Source organism: Passer domesticus, chromosome 3 (genome assembly GCF_036417665.1).
Source record: "Passer domesticus isolate bPasDom1 chromosome 3, bPasDom1.hap1, whole genome shotgun sequence".
Taxonomy (NCBI): Eukaryota; Metazoa; Chordata; class Aves; order Passeriformes; family Passeridae; genus Passer; species Passer domesticus.
The window spans coordinates 15,300,701-15,321,128 of record NC_087476.1 but is presented as its reverse complement, the minus strand read 5'-3'; the positions used below and the strand labels follow the sequence as shown (position 1 = coordinate 15,321,128).

Below are 20,428 nucleotides of genomic sequence, written 5' to 3'. Positions count from 1 at the left end.
AGCTGAGGGGGATGGAGCAGATTGAATGTCTCTGTCCATCAGAATAAATGTGCTGCTGCAGCCTCACAGGCCACCCAAGAAAGGGCTAAAAGGTAAATGGTCTGAGAAATGGCATGATGTTGAAATGGCTTCACAAAGTGTAAATGTACACTTTGATATACCTTTTTCATCAAAAGATGTGCTTGATGGGCAAGTCTGGCTCTGCACCTTTGGTGGCAGGGCTGAAAGCCCTGTCAGAGGTTTTACAGGCTTTTTTGTCTAGTTGATGCCAGTCACAATGGGACTGTGGGCAGCCCTCCCCCACTTCCCACCAGCATATTGGAAACTGCAGCAGAGCAGCAGAGTTCCCTAGGAGAGCTCCATCAGCCTTCAGCTGGGTCCCAGACAGGAGTTTCTTTCAGCAGCAACCCTTTTGGTCTTCAGCAGAGCTCAGGAGGAGGTTTATTTAAAGCCCTGGTCCTTTCTGTGGAGGAAGTAGGAAGCGCTTCCTCCCTGCAGATCTCTATCCAAAGCTTTTGTCCACTTTCTTACAGTCCCACCCTGCTTGGAGTCGCTCCAAAACCCAGCACGCAGCCAGGGCTGTGTGCTATTGTTCAGCAGGGTCATCCTTAGCTGCAGCTCCTCTCCTTTTCTAAAACACAGAGTTTGGGCACCAAATGCAGAAGAGCTCTGTCCTGGGCTTTGGCATGTGTAAATGCCCATCTGTCTCCTCTGCCCCACCATCCTCCTGCAGCTGGAAAAGTCAGTTGCAGAGGAAATATGAAGGTCGACTTTCCTTTGGGAGGCTATTTGAATCTTGCCACTGACTTTTAGTTGTGAAACTTAAAGGAGGTCTCAAAATAGGTCTGACAAGTCACAATCTCTGCAATAGAAGGTCAAGAAGCTAAAAAATTAACGTTAACCACAAGAATGCAAGAGCCTAAAATGCTTTTAATGTACTACTGCTTACTCTCTTCAGAGCAGGGCTGGGGAAATGAAGGATTATTTCTGTTATGCTGTATTTATCTCAGAGGAGTCCAGCAGCAGGATCATGCCTCTGTTTGCAGGGGGGTAAGAAGAGTCTGAATGCAGGAGAGAGTGTCAGCTGGAGGATTTACCTGGTTCTTCCATGGTCCAGTCTCACTTCAGCTGAGCAAATAAAACTTCATCTTCCTCTGGCAGGAACCTCTCCCCCAATGCCAGTAGGACTCCAAACGTCTCTATCAGTTGTAGAACTGACTCCTCTGACCCCGAGGGTGGTACATTTGCTGGCCTTCCCTTTTTTAACATATGTAATGCCAACAAAGAGCTGTTAGCAGGCTTGAAGGCAAAGGGAAGCAGCCTTGCTGTTGTGTGCTGAAAGATGATGTGTGCACACCCCAGGAGAAGGCATCACTTCAGAAACTTTCGATTCCTGCACCATCCTCCACCATCAGAGCCCTCCTTTTAACCACTGCCACAGCCTTTAAACACTTTTTTCCTGTTCCTTTCAAGAGGAAAAAATAAATGATAAATTATTGTGTTGATCTTACGCAAACGTTGCATTTACGGAAAGATCTTGTTGACATGTTTTCTCGCACAGGATACCTTCTCCTCCTGCAGAAAAGTTGCTGAAAGCTTCCAGGGAAATAGATAATATTATCCTTGGTGAAGGGAAATTAAAAAAGAAACAAACCAAAAATGCCAGCCTGGTGTGGCGCTAGTGTGGATCTTAGTTTGCAAGAGATGCAGAATTTGGTTTAATAGGATTTTTTAGTCCTGTTGGAAGTGAAGCAGACTAGTAGCTGATACCAGGTGTATCTTAGGGTCTTTTCAGAGACACGGTGATAAATTAAGAGGTTACAAAATGACTGAGGTCAGTATTCTGACCACCTGCTGTGGCCATACCCAAGAAAGCTTATCCGTCCATGGCCTGATACATTAAAACCTTACAGATTAGGTGCTCTTTTTGCATTTGCTAAAATGCACTTCATGAAGATCCTTCCACCTCAGAGAGCAATTCTAAGGGGGTATCAGCAGCAGATTTTCTCCTTCATCCCCTTCTCCTCATGTGAACATGAAAGTCCATCTTCAACATCACTGTTGAGAGAAGGCACGTTTCCTGTTTTTGCAGTCGAGACCTTCACGATGCGGCACCAAGGCGGAGGGACAGGATGTGCCCCTTGTGTGGTCTCAGGTGCAGGTCAGCTCTTCTCATCCCACGCCTGTTGGGATGCTTCCTGCTTCAAAACTATCACATCTCCTTCCTGTTTCTCTACCCAGTTAGGGAAGAAAATACACCCATTTGGCCACTACTGGCATCAATTAGATATAAATATAAAATTCAGCATGATTTGATTTTCCATTTGTTTCTCACCCAGCCTGCTAACAGAGGCTCAGCTCCAGGCAGCCCTCACCCACAGTGCTCAGAAAAACATATTTGGTGTGGGTATTGCTGGGGATGGAGGCCTGTGGTGGAGGTTAATGAGGAAAGTGATGTCTCGAGTGCAGATTGCACGACTTGCTTCCAAGATGATTTGCATTGAAGTGTTAAATGCTACACAGAAATGCTAGAAGATAGAAAGGATTTTCATAGGGCTGTTATTGGTGCCCCTAAAATTACCACCGTCTCCTCTTTCTCCTCTGATAGGGATCACTCCCTTTCTTGGAGATAGACAGTCATATTGTTCTTCTGCATAATTTATAGTGAATGCACTTAAGAGCAAATCAAACTCCTGAGTGTTCAGGATTAATGGAAGTTGCAGCTACTAAATGTGTTGGCTGGGACTGGAGGTGTCCTGCTGTGCTGCTGCACCAGCCTCCTCTTGCCTTGGTCTTGACACCTGGGAGAGTCCAGTCAGTGCTGTCTCTGACAGCTCAGTGAAGGGATGGTGCCCATTTTTGTAGGGATTTTAGAGGCACTAGTCACAAAATCATATGGTTTGCTGTTTTCTGGAGATAACTCTCCCATTTTTAATGATGGAAGCTGAAGTGAGAGGTGAGAGAAGGTACTCTTAGATCCCTGAGCATCGTGCATGGCCAGAGAGATGGTCTGTCATATCATTGCTGGTCAGAAGGGCCCATTGTGTTTGGGATCCACCTCACAGGAGCACCAGTGCTCATCCCTGTGATCATTTGGTCTGGAGTTCACACCACCAAGGCACTGCCTTGGGAAAATGCCCACGAGTGCCCCTTCAGGTGCTTTCCTGTGGGGAGCCACCAGCCTGGTGTGCCTTGGCATGGGCAGTCCTTGCCACACAGGGAGGACAGCAGGACATTGCAGGACAGCTGGGTGACCACATCCTAGCATAAATATTGCTATAATCCAGCACAAGGTGCTTGCCATTGTGTTCTCAAGGCATGAAGGCTGCCCTGATAATAACCTGAACACAGACCTTGCATCATGTTCCTGGTGTGATGCTTCATCCAGGGTGTGTCCTGGGTCCATGGCTTTCCTGCACCCGATAGTAGTCACTGTAATTTTGGCTCCCTGATTCTAAAAATGAGTTTTTAAAAAACCCTGTGAGATTGGTACAGTCATATCCACCAACCTGAGTAATATCCTTAGCTGTTCTTCAGCTGCTGAAATTCCTACCAGCAGATTTGGTCTTCTGCTCCTTGAATTGCTGCATCCAGCAGAACCAGGTTCCTTCCTTATGAGTGGGATGCTGTTCTCTTGTAGTTATTTCACTCTCAGTTTTTAATTCACATCTCTGTAAGGAGAAAAATCCAGGAAAGTTAAACTCTAGGTTTGCTATTAGGTTTGAAACTTCAGTGCTTTTCTCATTCAACAAACAGGAAAATCAAGCTGTGAAACAATTTGATTACTATTATTTACCACTGGAGGGGAAATAAAACACTGTTTTGTAAGAAATTTTGTTTTAGTGGAGTGTATTTTTATAAGGAATTTAACTAGTGGCTTTTGTGCTATTTTGAAGTGATCCATTTTTTTAAAAAGGTGCTTTAGAAAACTAGATTAATAAAATAAATGGGAGCATATATATTGGATGTCATATTTTTGGAACAAAAACAACCTGTGTATTAGTAGCAGAAATTATTAGCCATAGCTGTGTATTTGGAGCTTGAACATGTTGGTAGCAAAGAATCTTTCTCTTTTGGTTGATTTTTTTTCCCCCAGTACATCTTAATACGTTTAGTTAATGTTGAATTTTTGTTAGAGGTAGCTGGTTGGCTTATTTCCAAAGCCACATTTTGTAGCATATTTTTGATGCCTTAAGTTTTAGCTTTCATATTATCCAGATTCTGTACTTCATTAGTGTGTAACTCTGAATTTCATATAAAGTGTTAGCAAGTTCTCCTTCCAGTTTAGTCAGACAAAACAATCCTTTTCCAGCCTGAGAGCCAAGGACACCATTGCAGCTTCGGGCCCAAAAAGTTTAAACGAGTGAGTTGAGGAGAGCAAACTGTGAGGATGGGAGTGCATAACCTGCAGCTGTAACTGGACAATTAACCCCAATATGTAAATGGACCAAAACTTATAAAAGTGTGAAAACTTGTGACTTGGAGTCCTTCTTGGGTGTAGCCTCAGCTGGGCTCTTGTACTGCCCAGGGTGTATCCTTTGAAGGCCTTTTAAATAAATACATACTTTATTTCTTTAACACTGTCTAACCTCTGTTCTAGGTAGCCTCTCAAGGCATAATTTTCACTAAGGATACACCTGTTAAAAAAAAGCTTTTTTAGTTAAATAAAAAGGTTTCTTTTCACACTGAAAGCAAACCCAACTCTCTTCCCTGCTCTGTTTCAAAGAAGCTACCCTGAAATCCCCTTCGTTCCTCCAAGCCCCGTATCTCAGCACAGTACCTGCAGCTGGGGAAGGAAAGGATGTCAGATCTTCTCCTTTTTTTTTTCTTTTTTTTTTTTAATTTAGGCATCATTAGCAGTGAGGATGGTCTTACAGACCATGCCTGAGGGCTGGGTATCATCTGTCATTGTCTAGTTAGCCAGTGTCCTTGTCCCCAAACTCTCCATCTTCTCCACAGGAATGTCTCCGATGCTGTGGAATTGGCTCAGATGCCGTTGGCTGGCTTTTGTTACTGCCAGAGTTTGACTAATTCTTCTGAAATTTAATCTGGATTCCTTTCTCCCAGGGCTGTGATTATTCTGTAGAGAATTTTTCTGTGATTTACCTTCATCAATTAAATAAATGCATCATAGGAAACTTCTAAAATCTAATGACAGAACAGCCCAACTGTGCTACTGTTGTTTTAATTGTATTAACAACAGTGCCTTGTGGTAATTTTTGTCACTTTTCTTCCCTTTTTTCTAAAAGTGTTCTGATTTCCCAGTTCCCTTCAGGAAGCTTCCCCTATCCTGCAGCCAGCGCTCAATGAGTTTTATTAAAAATTATTTATTACAATACTATATTCAGTGAACATGACGTTGGTTTTTCCTCATGCAACCCAACCTTCTCAGAAAAAGACCTTGTGCACTAAGACATTGTGCAGACATGTTTTCCTTGATCTGCAATATTGTGTAAACAAACTGTAATTTTTTTAAGCCGTGCCAACTTTGCACAGCATCTGAAAAAAATAGGACTGGCTGCTTCTCCCTTGGTTTTGTTTAGAATGAAAAGACAAAGGGAGGAGATGAGGAAAATCCACTCATGATTTTCTTTTCCTGTCTGCAATCACAAGCTGCATTACTGCCCAAACTGCTCCCACCCAAATTAACCCAATTTCCTAATTTACTTGAAATATTTCTGTACTTTTCTTACTGCATTGGGAATATTTGCCCTTTACAGTAATGAGCTCTCCTCCCTGAGATGGAGAACATCATGGAGAGCTACCCAAAGAACTGCCATGTTTCTGGTCCTGACATGGGTCTCATTTATTACTCACTAGCAACAATTCATGGATGTTTGGGGGTAGTTTGTGATTCTTTGGCTTCTTTTCAGTAGCTTGTGACCATGCCATCTATGGCAAACTCTCCTCTGCTGGTGGGGGTCAGTGTTGGTGGGCACAGTGGGCAGCAATGGGTGCAGCAGGTGTCAGCATCCTCGCGCCCTTCGCTGTCACTCCAGCACCTGGGAAGGTCCTGCCCCTGGGATCTGCGACCACCTCTTCACCACACACTTGTGATCCGAATGTAAAATGGTTCTCAGGGTAATGTACTGATGCTCGATGTCAGTGACTAACTGATTTTTCCCTGTAAATCAGGAATATAATCCTGAATAAAGTGACTTCACTAGATGGGGGCAACCCAGACACCTGTAAGCTACTTTCTTATTCTGTTTCAGCCTTTGCAGCTGACTCCATGAAATGAACGTGCCAGCCTTTGTCTCATTTGCCATTTGCAGGGTTGGAGTATTTGTAATTATATCGTTCTTTGGCGAGGTGAGGGGTAGGTGGTTATTTATAATGGATTTTTATCCCAGACATGGGACCAGGTTTTCAAGACCATATAGTTCCTGGGTATGTGTTTCTGGATAAACTTACACAATGAGGTGGCTCGAGGTCTCTTTACCAATTCACTCTACCTTTCGAAGGACATTCGGTGAGCACATGTGAATTGTTACTGAGTTTTCTGAAACTGATATTGGGGTGGTACATTGAGTGGTCCTTCCCCTTCACCTGCTGTTTTAAATAAACTTCTGAAAAGGATTGAACTTCAAAGTAAGATGCAAATAAGCAATATTTCTTATATAAATAAAAGCAGAATTAGTCACTGAAAGTGAAAAATTTAAAAAGACCATTTATTTATTTAGACTGGTCTTTTCTTCACTTGTCAGGTTTCGTTTTTCTTTGTTTCCCTGAAGGCAGCAGCAGAAGCAGTTTCAGTCCCTCTTAACGGGAGCCTTTCGCATCTCAAACCCTGCAGGGTTTGAATTTTTGTGGCATTATTGATTAAGGTATTTCTTTTATCTCACTGCTTCTGTAATTAGCTTTTCAAGAGGTGAAGATACTCCTTTTTGCAATTCAGACTTTATCAAAAGGTGTTACTTTTGGGCCCGTGCCTGCAGCCTGGGAAAGCGCGACAGGTGCTGCAGTGGCTGCTGTGTGGGTGTCGGCTTTTGCCGCAGGGCAGGAAAGAAGTTCACACGAGTTTACCAGGCAGGACCAGATATCTATAGCAACGTATTTGTATATCCTGTGCCTTGTCTGTTGCAACGCTCGTTGCTTAGGATACTGACATTAAAACATGTAACAAAATCTGCTCCTCACTCTGGAGTTCATTATCTGTCCCAGCCCATGTAACTGCGCATTTCCCCCATCCCCAGCTCAGATCAGAACCACTGACCGGCCCTCGGCAAACGTGGTCCAGAGGATGTTGTTATAATCCTGTTTTGCAGCCTGTTGCTGCATGATCATTTTTTACCTAACCATTTGTCACTAGCTGGGGTATGTGGGAGCCCATCTCTCTCTTACAGCCTGGCCCACGGGAGCTGGAGGCTTCCTAAGCACATCTGTGTGTGGCTGAGCTGGTGCCAGCTGGTGCTGCCCGTGCAGGAAATGTATTCTCAAGGGCGTGTTCCTGCACTGTGGCAACACAGAACTTCAGTGGCTCAGGCTTGCCTTTGGACTACCTGTGGGGAGTTTTTTGTGGTGTTTTGGTTGGTTGGTTTGTTTTTGTTTGTGGGGCTTTTTTTGGGGGGTTTTGTTTGCTTATTTGTTTGGGATTTTTTTTGGTTGTTGTTTTTTGTTTCTTTTTTTTTTTTTAATACAAGGATCAAACTTTTAAAAATAGAGCCCCAGTGACAGATCTGATGCTTTAGGTATTTTAATAAAAAATATTCCACCCCTGTTGAAATGGTTCTTGCATTTCAGACCAACCCAGAGCAATGTTTGCTGCCTGGCTTATATGTGGTTCATTTTCTTTGGGCTCCTGCAGTCATGGAGGCACTGTACTACAGCTTCACGACTGTAACAGATTTGACACACTTATTCTGCTTTATAAGTGAGCACTGCAAGAGAAATGGTGCTACACTTCCCCCCTGCAAAGCAGATAGCTCAGATAATATGAAGAGTATTTGTTCTGTTTCTCTGTGCACTGCCTTTCTCAGCTGGAAAGCACCTCTGTTCTATAGACAGGCATTTCATCAATTTTCCTCTTTTTATTAGCATTAAATTAGTATCCAAGGGGGTTTGCACAATGAATTACATCTCTAAGGAGATATTCCTCCTTTTGCAGCTGTAACTGATTCACTGAGAGGATCCCATCACGAGGTCGTGTCAAGGCAGTTTTGCTTTCCCAAGCTTTGCAGTAAAAAGCTGCTTTGGTCTCTGGCTTTCTGGGTTCCATGGTCAAAGCACACTTCTACCAGCTGTGACTGGTGGTTGACAGAGAGCTCTTGTGAAAGTGAGATGCACTGAGCTTTGTTACAAGTATTTCAAGTACTTTAGCGTGAGGAAGCTGACAGCCAGTCCATCTGTTGGTAAAAACACAGAATTGCTACTTTAGCTGTTTCAGACTCTGCTACAGTTACTCACCCAGTGCTGCATAACCCAGTCTTGTGGTTTAACCCGGGCCCTCAGTGGGATGAGGAAGAGAATTGGGGGGGAGGGGGGGAAGGTAAATCCGTGGGTGGAGACAAGAAATAAAAGAAAATATTATTATAATGATGATAACAATTGTAGTGAAAAGGGAGATAATACAAAGAGAGAGAGAGGGGTAACATCCAAGAGAAACAAGGGATGCACGGTACAATTGCTCATCTGCTGACCAGTGCATCCCTGAGCAGTGATCAGCCCCCTGCCCTGACAATCCCCCCCAAGTTATATTCTGACCATGACAGTGTGGAGAATCCCTTTGTTCAGTTCAGGTCACCTGTCCTGGCTGTGCTCCCTCCAAATTTCTTGTGCACCTTCTCACTGGCAGAGCGCAGGAAACTGCAAAAGTCTTTGAGTTGGGGTGAGCACAGCTCAGCAGCAACTAAAACTTCAGCGTGCTATCAACATTATTTTCATTCTCAAATCCAAAACACAGCCCTGTGCCAGCTACTAAGAAGAAAATGAACACTGCCTTAGCTGAAACCAGGACACCAGGGTGTGTCTTGGCCTCAGTAAAAGACCTTTTTGCTCATTGCTAGGCTTTTGCTATGAGATTATTGCTGATTTTTGTAAGCCTAGAAGGACAGAGGTTACATTCAGGTGGGAGTTCTCTGGCAGCTTGGTTTTGAGCCTGGCTACAATTAATTAGAATTCAAACAGGCGGCACATAATTTTAACAGAAATGTTGGTGTGAAACTGGACCAAAAGTGCATCTGCATTACCCCTGCTGAAGCCTTCCATGGCCCGGGGTCTCTTTCACCAGCAGTGATTGACTTGCTAAGGCCTCAGCTCTGCATTTAGACAACCAAGGTGCTCCTTGTCTGACCACCTTGAGGGCATTCCTTCGATTGTTTTTCATACTGCTGTGATCGTGCCAGATGCTCTGAGGGCTTTTGCTCATCAAGGAAAGCAGGGACAGACCTTGCTGCAGTGTGTGTGGCATCACTTCCATGGATTTCACCCTGGTGTGATGGGAAATGAGAGAAAGGCAGGGCTGTGCTGGAGTTAGGTCTCTGCTAACTGCCCAGGGCAATGCTGGGTGCAAGGATATCTCTTCTGCTTTGCTTTCTACATCCACTGCAGCAAGTGATTTAGCTGGTAAAGGCTCATTTTAAAAAAGCAACAAAACACAGCCCTAATCACAGGACTGACCAGAGCATCCCAGCCCTGCTCCCTGTGATTTCCATTAGCAGCCATCCTCTGAGTGGTCTTGTGGCTAAATCAGCTGCTGAGCCTCTGGAAAGTGATTTGATGAAAGCATTTTATAGCAATCGAATGAAATGTCAGTTGGATGCCAGCAGCAGGGGTTGCTGTCATGATTAATGAGATATTTAGGCATTTCATTTTGAAGGAGCTACCTGCAACACAATTTACATCAAAGCTGGTTTTTGGGTTTTTTTTGATGGGCTTTAATAAATTAATGTTAATGTTGGTTATTTAATTATTCACATCAATTTGGTTACAACTGCAGGATTGCATTTGGGTTGAACATGTTATGAAGCCTTTCAGAAAGCTCATATGCAAAAAAAGGTTGTGTTCAGAGCATTGCACATCTTCTGATATAAAGCAATGTGAAAGGAGGAAGGGTTGAAAAGGCTTGTAATCTTTTGAATGCAAAGATTGCTTGAATAGAAAGCTTTTGAAGCTGATATTTAATGAGCATCTCTTCAAATAACAGGATGTACCTACCACTAGGAGAAGTAGTGAAATCTAGTTCTAGATTTATTTATTTATTCTATTAATCTATAATTATTACTTTACCTTTCTGTTGTCTAGGAGTGTCTATTTTTTAAGGGAACAAGAATAATAAAGTTATTATAGGAATAGGGAGAAATTATATTAAAGCTTTTCAAACCTCTTTTAACTACCAGTTGAAAGTTTTGCAGTCCTTAACCCTGCAAGTCAATAAAGCTGAGGAATTTCTGCTTAAAGCCCAGCTCCTGTGTTAAGTGGGCTCTGCTGTTCCTCCTGCCCCTCTCCCAGGGAATTCAGAGGCAGTGGTTGGTGAGGCAGGGACTGCTTTTCAACCCAGACAGTAGTTGTTACAAAGCACCTGGGAGTCATGAAGTGGAGGGGCTCCCTGAAGGCTGGAAACTGCAGGCACCTCCTCACCCAAGGACAGGAACATACTATTACAATTTCTGCTTTTTTAAAAAATGGATCACATCTGATCCATTATTTGCTCCAAGCTGCTCTTTTCTGCCATTTAACTTCAGCAGACTAGAATATTGTGTTTTCTGCCCTCGGCACTGCAGGATGACTATCTAGAGCAGAGAAGATTTGAAGATGGAAAGGCAGTAGCTGAGAGTTAGTGGTTTAACTGCAGGGCGGCCTGATGCTCTCCTAGGGGTGATGCTGGCAGGGACCAGGAGCTGTAGCATCCCTGCACGTTGGGAGCAAGCAGAGGCATGTCAGGTACGTGGAGAAAACTCTGCAATATAATGGACATAAATAAAGCTTTGGAGTTGAAGTATTGGCAGCTTTTCTGGAAAACAGAAGTGTGAATGATAACACAGTTGTCCGTTAAGCCAAATGCACGGAACTAACGAGCAGCTGTTTGTCTCTGAGCATTAAGCCACAGAGCAGGATGTGGATTTTTTACATTGCTGAGGCAGTGCACAGGCTAAGTGGAATACAAATAAAACAAGCTTACATTCTGCTGTAGAGCAACTTATTTTTTGCTGACCTTTAGCATTTTAAATTTTTTTGGGTTCTTATGCACGCTTGGAATTTTTACTCTCTGGGAAGTGCTTAGCCCCTGTTTTTCCTGGTTTCTGCATGCTTTGTAGCTCAGCTCTTACAGTTTCCAGGTAGTCTGCAGTGTTGGCCTATTACTAACCTGTCTTCTGCATTGGCTCTGAGCAAACCCAACAGGCACAACAGTCTGTGCAGAGAAATATTTATGCAAACCAGTCACAGGAGTCTGTGCACACTTGTGAATAAACATCTTGAATATGAGGAAGGACATACCATAGAGCTCAACCTCTAGTTCAGCAGCACAGTTTGATATTGCTAGGTAGCCATAAAGACTGCAAGGGATAAAAGTAAGAAATTATCAAGGTTTTGGTTTTTTCCTGTTGTTGCCTAACTGCAGATTGACCATTTTCATTTTGCTGAAGGAGCTCTCCTACTGCTGGGCAGTCTCACCTTGTATGGTACAATATGGGCATTGTCAAGAGAGAGGACAGACCCAGCCCTCTCCTGGTATCCTGATGAAATCCTGGATTTAAATGCGCTTTGGTCCTGGTGAGGGAATATTGAACCTACTGAATAAGCTTCTCTAGAAGTTTAAACCCAAGTAAACCTGAAAAGAGTTGTTTTGACAAACATTTTACTTTAAAAAGCCTTATTCTCTGATTCTTTGGGAGGGCTGGAAAGGATGAAATCCCTTGTGCTGGTGCTGCTGTTGCAGTGATCCATCTGCTCATGCTGCTTCCACGGCTGAGAAAAAGAGGGAGAAGTCTTTTGGGGTGCTGCTGTTGAGCATGGGCTGTGCTGAACTTACCCTTGCTGGACCCTCCTGTGACCCTCAGGTGCCACAAGGAGCATCAACCAAGCCCCACCATACAGGACCAAGCTCCCCTACTGTGGGGCAAGGGATGCAGGGAGGCAGGAGAAGCTGTATAAGCCAAAGGGTTTCAGAGAGCATCTGGACAAGGCAAACATGACTGGCATGGAGACACCTGCCCTTCTTGCTTCTTGTTCAGCTGCATTTACTTTCACTTTTGAATGGATGAATTTTAATTTTTGTCGGTGCTGCTGTCCCTGCCCGCTCCCGCTCAGCCTGTGTAGGAATCCAGAGCTGGGCATTGCAAGCCCAGGATGGAGAAGTGGGATTGCAGCACAGAACTGAAATACTGAGCTTTATTATTTACCATATAATAAGGATTAATAATAAGAATTAATATTTTCCAAATACTTCCTCCCAAACTACGTTCCCCTCCACAGCATATTAGTCACTGGGAGAGCCTAGAGGAGAGGAGAGGAAGCCAAATTAAATGAGGTCTTTTCCTGGTGATTTATAGCATCCTTTTTCTCCTCTTTCCCCCTTGCCCCAGGGGGACCCCATGTTTCTAGCAGGGTTCTACCTCTCACCAGCCCCCCTCTGCCTAGTGTGGCTGGAGCTCAGGCAGATTTTCTCTTGCTTTGCAGCTGCTGAACCCAGACCCAGAAGAGGATGGGGAAGCAGAACAGCAAGCTGCGCCCCGAGGTGCTCCAGGACCTGCGTGAGAACACTGAGTTCACAGACCACGAGCTGCAGGAGTGGTACAAGGGCTTCCTAAAAGATTGCCCCACGGGCCATTTGACTGTAGAAGAGTTTAAAAAAATATATGCAAATTTTTTTCCCTATGGCGACGCGTCGAAGTTTGCGGAGCACGTCTTCCGCACCTTTGACACTAACGGCGACGGGACCATCGACTTCAGGGAATTCATCATCGCCCTGAGCGTCACCTCCCGGGGCAAGCTGGAACAGAAGCTGAAGTGGGCGTTTAGCATGTACGACCTGGATGGCAACGGGTACATCAGCCGTGGGGAAATGCTAGAAATAGTGCAGGTGAGGTATTATCTCTATTGGACATCTTATTTGTGTTGCTGTAACCTCTTCACCATGAGACAGCTGAAGCTGGAGGGATGTGCTAAGCTGGGTCACTCCTGCCCCAGGGAGGTTCCTGGGCCCATGGTCCCCAAAGGGACCCATGATGGGACCTACAAGATGCAGATGAGGAAAGGGCCTGAGATATGGACAAGGCACTTGTGCAGCTGGCCTGCAGCCAAAATTCTGCAGCTCTCCTTGGGGGTTTCTTAGTGTGATGTTCACAGGATCAAAAACCCTAAATGCGAATTCTATTGGCCTGATTAATCTCAGAATTAATGCTTTGAATCTTCAAATCTGAGTCAATGTGAACTCTGGATGAAAGGCTGTAGCATGCCTTTGTCTCCCAAAGGCATAGGACATGTAGACCACAGGCTGTAGTGGGGGCAGGCAGCGCAGTCCCCTGTGCCCCTACCCCACATGCTGGTGGGGGTTTGGCCTCGGCAGGGGCTGCTTGTCACCCACTGTGCAGCTGAGATGTGTGTCCTGTGCACTGCAAGGGAATCATGCATCAGCCAGTGCCCTGACACTGGTCCTCATGGCTAGGGTGGGATAATTTCGGTGGAAGTCTAGGACTGCAGACAGTCTGAAGAGGTCTTGTCATTAGTCCTGTTCTTGTAAGTCAGAAGATGCATTTCCTTACCCATCCACAAAGGCAAACAACCCTACTGCTGTATATTCATATTCACCATAATCCATGTAGCACCCCACACGCATACATGTGGTGCAGGGTGAGAGCCAGACAAAGATGCACTGGCCTAGCCTGGCTGCACCATTGTCTCCTCTATTTTAGCTCAGTCCTGCTCTTACATTAATCTAGACTCTGACTTTCTGTTAAACTGACCCAGCTCTTCTTTTGAAGTACAAATTAATACAGGAAAGAAAAATAAAAAAGCTGCAGTCAGAAATTCCCATTCATTTTGGTTTATAAAGTCCTGCAGCTGCCTGCCAGGGTCAGCTGTCTTTTTTTTCTTGCTGCAGGCTGAAATTCTTTTTCTCTGTCCTATGCTTTATCATTTGGGTTTTGTTTTTCTTATATCTCTTTTTTTAAACTTTTTTTTAATACTCAGGCAATTTACAAAATGGTTTCATCAGTAATGAAAATGCCAGAGGATGAATCCACTCCTGAGAAGCGAACAGACAAGATCTTCAGACAGATGGACACAAACAATGATGGTAGGATTGCCACTGGCACCCCTTCCTAAGCTCTAGAAATAGAGGTTTCTAACCCAGACTTGGTAGATGGCAGAAATTCGGGAGAGAGGAGAAAGGGTAACACCAGGGTCCCCACTGGTGCCTCTTGTCTCTGCCTGGCCTTGTTGAGCATCTCTGGTCCATGATAAATAGGGTGAATAAGTGAGCAGAGAACAGAGGGTGAATTGTCCTGCTGAGGTGGCTGATAGGGGAGAGTCCTTCCCTGGAATTTCATGGGTGAATCCCCTTCTGCAAAGGCTCTTCTGAAATTCCCATTTTGGGTTATTTTCTCTGGGCATAGCACAAGGTTTTGCTTCCACTGCCCTTGATAGGGCTGCATTCCTGGGCTTGTCATCAGTAATGTGAATCCTGAATGTGGCTGGACACCTGAAAGCAAAAATTCCCCAGGTCCATAACACTTATTTTCTCAACAAAATGAAAAGTGTGTGTTTATGGCATGTATACATACATGGTCACACACTTCTGTTGCACTATGAGCATCAGAGGGATGTAGCAGCTCCCAAGCCAGGTTGTGGAGCTCCTTGATAAATTATCTGACAGTGTACCCATCACAACCCCTCCACCTGTGCTGGCTCATTTCCTTGGGTTTGAAAAATATTGGCAAAAAATGATCAATTTCCTCTTCTCATCAGCCTCATGACATGTGTCCTCTATTCCCAGCTGAGGTGGAGCTTTTGCCTGGGAATTACCCTGTCAGAGGCTGAGGTGGCAGCTGCCCACATCAGTCAGAAGCTGTGCCCTACTGATGTGCTCAGTGAGAGAAAAGATTTGATTCTAGCACTGAGATATGGAGACCTGAAAAAATACCATCTTATGTACATAAAGGGTTTTATTTAATAGGATTTTATGGCTGCATTTTGGTGTCTGCTGCTGCAGTCCCCAGGGCAAATTCCTGGCCTTGCTGAAGTCCTCAAGCATTTTACCTTTGGCTTCATCAAAACTAGCACTTCATCCCCTGGCTTGACATGTGGAGGGCCCTAAAATAACATGATTAAAATATTTTTGGTCTGGAGAAAGTAGCAATGCATGCAGATGTGTAACAGAGTAGTGGTCCCAAAATCTGCTATATATATGCATCCTCCATCTGTTGCACTTTGTTGCTGAAATAAAATCATCCTATTCCCAGTAAAATATCATCCCTGCAATCTATGCAGTGTCAAGGAATAACATCTGCATGTGTGTGTCTGGTGGCTGAAAATGTTTCTTCCCCATCTGACTGCTGGGCATTGCAAATAGATTTTGATTTGGGCTTTGCTTTTAAGTAATACAAGGCAAAGGGCAAACTAATAAATATCCTGATAATTAGAAGACCTCTGCTTTTGTTAAAAACACTTGGTTTGGGAGCATTAGCTTAAAAGCCAGAAATTAGTGTACCACGGGTTTTTGAGCTTCTGTAATTTCTACAAGAGGAAGGCTTGCTCATTCATGGAATCACAGAGCTATGTCCCTAAGTGCCACATCTACATGTCTTTTAAATGCCCTGGGCGGTCTGTTCCAATGCTTGACTACCCTTTTGGGGAAGAAATTTTTCCTAATATCCAATCTAAGCCTTCCTTGGTGCAACTTGAGGCCCTTTCCTCTTGCCCTATTGCTTGTTACTTGGAAGAGGACTTCCTCCCTGTTCAATCTCTTTTGGGAGCTGGCCACCAGGGTCATTCCTCTTCCATCCCCACAACAGGTTGGTTGGTAGTGTCCTGGGGCTGGTGCCAACAGGCACAATGAGCTGGTGCCTCTCTTTGTTTTGGTGCCTGTGGCCAAAAGTGGCAGCAGGCAGCTCCCAAGTGCAAGATGTTTGTGTGAGGGTCCTGTCTTGAGCCTTGCAGTTTGAGGTGGGTAAGGATAGCCCTGGGGTGTTGTGTGAGGGTAGGGTAGGTGAGTGCACAAGCTAAATGGGAGATCACTAGACATGGTGTCTAGGGTGCAGCAAATGCTTCTTTCCTCCTTTTCATAGGGAAAATTTCATTTTTCATTAATATTGCCACGTCCTATTTCTGCCATGGTTCTGAGTGCTGGAGCAGGGGAGTATTGGTGCTAGCTACCTGCCAGAGGGCTGGGTCAGCCCACCATGAGGTCTGAAGGACCAGATGGAATATTTCCTCCTTGCTGTACCATGCCATTCCATGGGACTGTTGGAGCCAAGGGATGCTGAGTTGGTTGCTCCTTCAGAGATCAATTTTCAGACCCTCAGAGTCTGAGGTCCATCCAAGTCAGTTCCTCTGGCCTAAATTAAAGATCCATAAAACAGAAATGATCAGGAGCAACACATCGCAGTAAGTGTGCCCCAGGGTTGGCTTTGCTTGTAAAAAAAGAAAAAACAAAACCCATCCTGTTCCTGTACACCCAGCAGGGCACAGCAAGTGACTTGCAAAGTCATGGAATCACAGAATAATTTGGGTTGGAAGGGGCCTTTGAAGGTCATATAGCCCAACACCCCTGCAATTAGCAGGGACATCTTGAACTAGATCAGGTTGCTCAAACCCTCGTCCAACCTTGTAGGTGCCAGAGAAGCCATGACTGCTCAGCCCCACGTCACAAGAAACAAGAGGACAAAGTGGGGATATTTGGAATATTTAGGTTTCAAGTGTTGTAGTAATAAAAGCATAATCTCAAAGCATACATGTGTTCAGGTACCATACCTTGTGTCCGTGTTTCATGGTATTCATTAGTCCAGTTCTGAGCAAAAAGCTGCCAAATGGTATTGCAACACTTGTTTTTAGATTTGGGACTGTCTTTTTAAATAAAGAAATAGCAATTATTATGCTAGATTGTTTTGCAGAAGAAAAATGCGTTTGGGCTTAAAGGCTTGAGTAGGATTTAGCTGCTGTGCATTGTGCTAAATTCCCCTCGATGCCTTTGTGATAGATTAAATAGATGTTACGTTGCCTCGGTGAGGAGGGGTTCTTTGCTACGGCAATGGTGACAGGAACAACTGGCTTTTAAATAATTATTTCCATTTTGGTTGTTCTCCCTGTCAGGTAAACTGTCACTGGAAGAGTTCATCAAAGGTGCCAAGAGCGATCCCTCCATCGTGCGGTTGTTACAGTGCGACCCCAGTAGCGCGAGTCAATTCTGATGAAAGCGGACAGTGTGCTCAGAGAACCTCGGCTTGTGTCCTTCAAGCTTTGCTCGCAAACGGATGCCTTCTCAACCATCCCTCCACACTCGCGGATAAGATCCCGTTGCCAGATTGTGTGTGTGTGTGTGTCCGAGCGAACCAGCCCTCGCTCCCCCACTAACACCAGTGCAGTTCTCCTGCGGCAGCTCCGTTCCTGCTTCCCCGTATTGTTACCATTCACTCTGCACATTTTAAACATTAATCGAAAGGTTTGTTTACATGCAGCTACGAGAGAGTTCAATGGCTGGCGAGATACCACTTCACTTAGTCCGTGAGAAAGGTGATGTTCCCATAGGTCTCGAGAAGATGCTAGGTAGGACTTTTACCCAAAATAGCAGATGGTAGATAATTTATTTTGCTTCAGAAATTACTATGTTGGAAAAAAAAAAGTGGACTGAATGGAGTAGAAAGTTAAAAAAATAAAAAAAAAGAAAAAAGGAAAAAAAAAAGCAGCTTTCCTGGGCATGGTTCCAATTTTCTTTTTGAGGAAAATTGCTTGCACTTATCTAATGGTCTTTACTTTCTTTTAATATATATATAAATTATATATATATGGTGAAGTAAAATTTTAAATATTTAGGTCATCTATTTAAGGCATAAAATAGAATTCAAGCTTTGTTTCTTCTAGTCGTCTGTGATTTATTCAAATCTTGGAGATTGTTTTTTTTGTGATATTTATGCATTAGCAAATTGCTGTTCCAAAAGAAATGCATGACTAGCAGTTTGTGGATATTTCACTCTGTTTAATTCCTGAATGCAAATATTTGTTCATTTTTACTGTCAGTCATTCCGGTATTACTGTATTAACAAAAGACCTGAAAGGAGTTCATCCTCATTTTGTATTTCTCAGTGGAGTCCTACTTTCTGGTGGTTGCTGCGTTAAATGGCTTTTGAGTGCCCCGAGGTGACGTGACTGGCACTGCTGTTCTCAATTTGGCTACACCTCCTCCCTTTTGCTGTCGATATGTTAATAGTCTTGTGCATTCCAGTGTTATTTAATATCTGCCTAATGCCAAGAAATATTAATTGAAATAAAAGACTACTTTTCTTGTCACTGCCTGTCTTATCTAAGCCATGCACCAAGTTCCTAGTGTCACGTATTTGGGGAAGGGCAAGGATGGCTCCCTGCACAACATCTGTCAGTCTTGTCTGAGACACATTGCCTTTAAATGCGTAGGGGTTTTGGGAGCTGGCTGTTGTGTCTGGGTTAACACAGTGGGTTTGGTGCCTGTGGGATCCAGCTCCATCCCAGCTGAATCCAGGGTAAAGATTGCAGGAAGGTGACAACTCAGTTTCTGCTGGATGCAGAGCAATTTAAGGCAATGAAGGAAAAGCTGCTGGCTCTGCTGGCTGGGTTACCGTGACCACAACTTTTTAAAATAAATCTCCTGTCAGGTACCAGGTACTTGCTGGATTAACATTTGGCATTAGTAGCAGGGGAAGCAGTTTTCTCGCATTCATCAGGTCTGTCAGTAGCTGCATAAGCCTGCCCTCTCTGCAAAATAAAGTATCAGAAAATTATTTGGTCTGAAGTTAATGTTGAGCATGTAATGAAGGGATTTTTGCTGTGTAGAATGTTCTAGTAGTGGTGAAATAGAACATTCTAGTACGTGATGATAATACTTTATTATAAAAGAAAGAGAGAGAAATGTTTGCAATATCCAAGTGGAAATACATTTAATCAGACTTTGTCTACAATACAAACTTGTGTCAGTGCTGCCAGCAAAAGAGCGTGTTCATTATTTCCCCTGGAAATTCAAATTTGAGCAATTAAACCAACAGTCCTTTCAACCACAACACCCTGCTGATGAGGCAAACCTGAAAGGGATGTTAATCAGAAGCCTGCCTGCTTTCCCAGGGCGAGCCCAGCAAAAAAGCCCAGCTATTGAGAAAAATGTAGTTCCATGGTAGAAGATAGTCCATTTCCAGCCTGCTTGTGTTCATGCTGTCAGTCTGTCTGCCAGGAGATACTGGAGTGTTAGATATGCTGCAGATGTTCTTACACTAATGGCTCTTCTTGCATGGGTTGGATCCAAAAGCAGCTGTTGAGATGTGAACTGGGCACCATGCACTTTATCATTTCTGTATCATTCTGAGTGTGAAAAAATGTCATTGACCTTGTCCTGGGATAGTAACCTCTGAGGTGGACCACAACATTTGAATCTTGTTTCTACATTCTTAAAATGAGTCAGGCATAATCAGTCAAGCATTGCATGATATCTTGGGTACCAAAGATTTAAAAACTGTTTCGCTGCAGCATTCATAAATGCAGCAGCTCTTTTTCATTTGCTTCTCTAGGTGGAAATATTGCTGCTTTTTCCTGGCATCTCACTTCTTCTGGTTTCCTTTGCTGACTGTAGTGAATAGCAAGTTTAAGTGGCTGTTTAATAAAGTCCAAACTCTTCTTATATGGAGAAAAAAATATCATTACAGAAGCTTATTTATTTTGATAAATAAGCTTACCATGTTTTGCAGAAAGAAAGTGAAAGAACATAAATTTTAGAGGTTGGAAAGTTCCCATTTCTTTGATGTTACATTTTTTTCTCTGAAATGTGCCAAGGTATTCATGATGGAGTTTGCTGCCTGCCACAGTCTGACAAGCCCCTGCACAGTCCTGTGCAGACACTGGGATTGTATCCTGCTTCATTGGACCCAATTTCTTCTGTCTTTCCCTTTGCCTCTCTAAACTTTCCAATCCCAGATTTGGGAGTTTTTCCAGTTATCTCTCACTGTTTTCATAGCTTTTAAGGACTTTCTTCTTTTCAGGGCAAGATGATTTCATTTCAGACTGGGACTGGCACAGATTACACGAGTAAGATGCTCCCAGCTTACCTTTCAGGAAGAAGTGAAGGAAAATGCCCAGGAAAGGTGGTCATGCATGGCATCCCAGGGAAAATGAGAGATCCTCTGAAGCCCAACCAGGCTGAGCTTTTCAAAGGTGGCTTCTGATATGGGGAACCTTTTAATTAAAAGGCCAGCTAAGTACTGGAAAGGGTTTTATCTGCTGTTGCCAAGCAGCTCTCTTAAAATCAGACCTG

At 43.9% G+C, this 20,428-nt stretch overlaps 1 protein-coding gene across 3 annotated transcripts in view; it reads left to right on the top strand.

Moving 5' to 3' along the window:
• HPCAL1 (hippocalcin like 1) overlaps positions 1-18,444 on the top strand; it is a 79,538-nt gene extending 61,094 nt beyond the window's left edge. For all 3 annotated transcript variants that reach the window (XM_064411956.1, XM_064411957.1, XM_064411955.1), the window contains 3 exons: positions 12,619-13,021; positions 14,131-14,236; positions 17,251-18,444. In XM_064411956.1, the coding sequence (XP_064268026.1) occupies positions 12,644-13,021; positions 14,131-14,236; positions 17,251-17,348 (582 nt within the window). In that variant the 5' untranslated portion in view covers positions 12,619-12,643 and the 3' untranslated portion in view covers positions 17,349-18,444. The remainder of the gene's footprint in view (positions 1-12,618; positions 13,022-14,130; positions 14,237-17,250) is intronic.
• Positions 18,445-20,428: the final 1,984 nt, after the last annotated feature.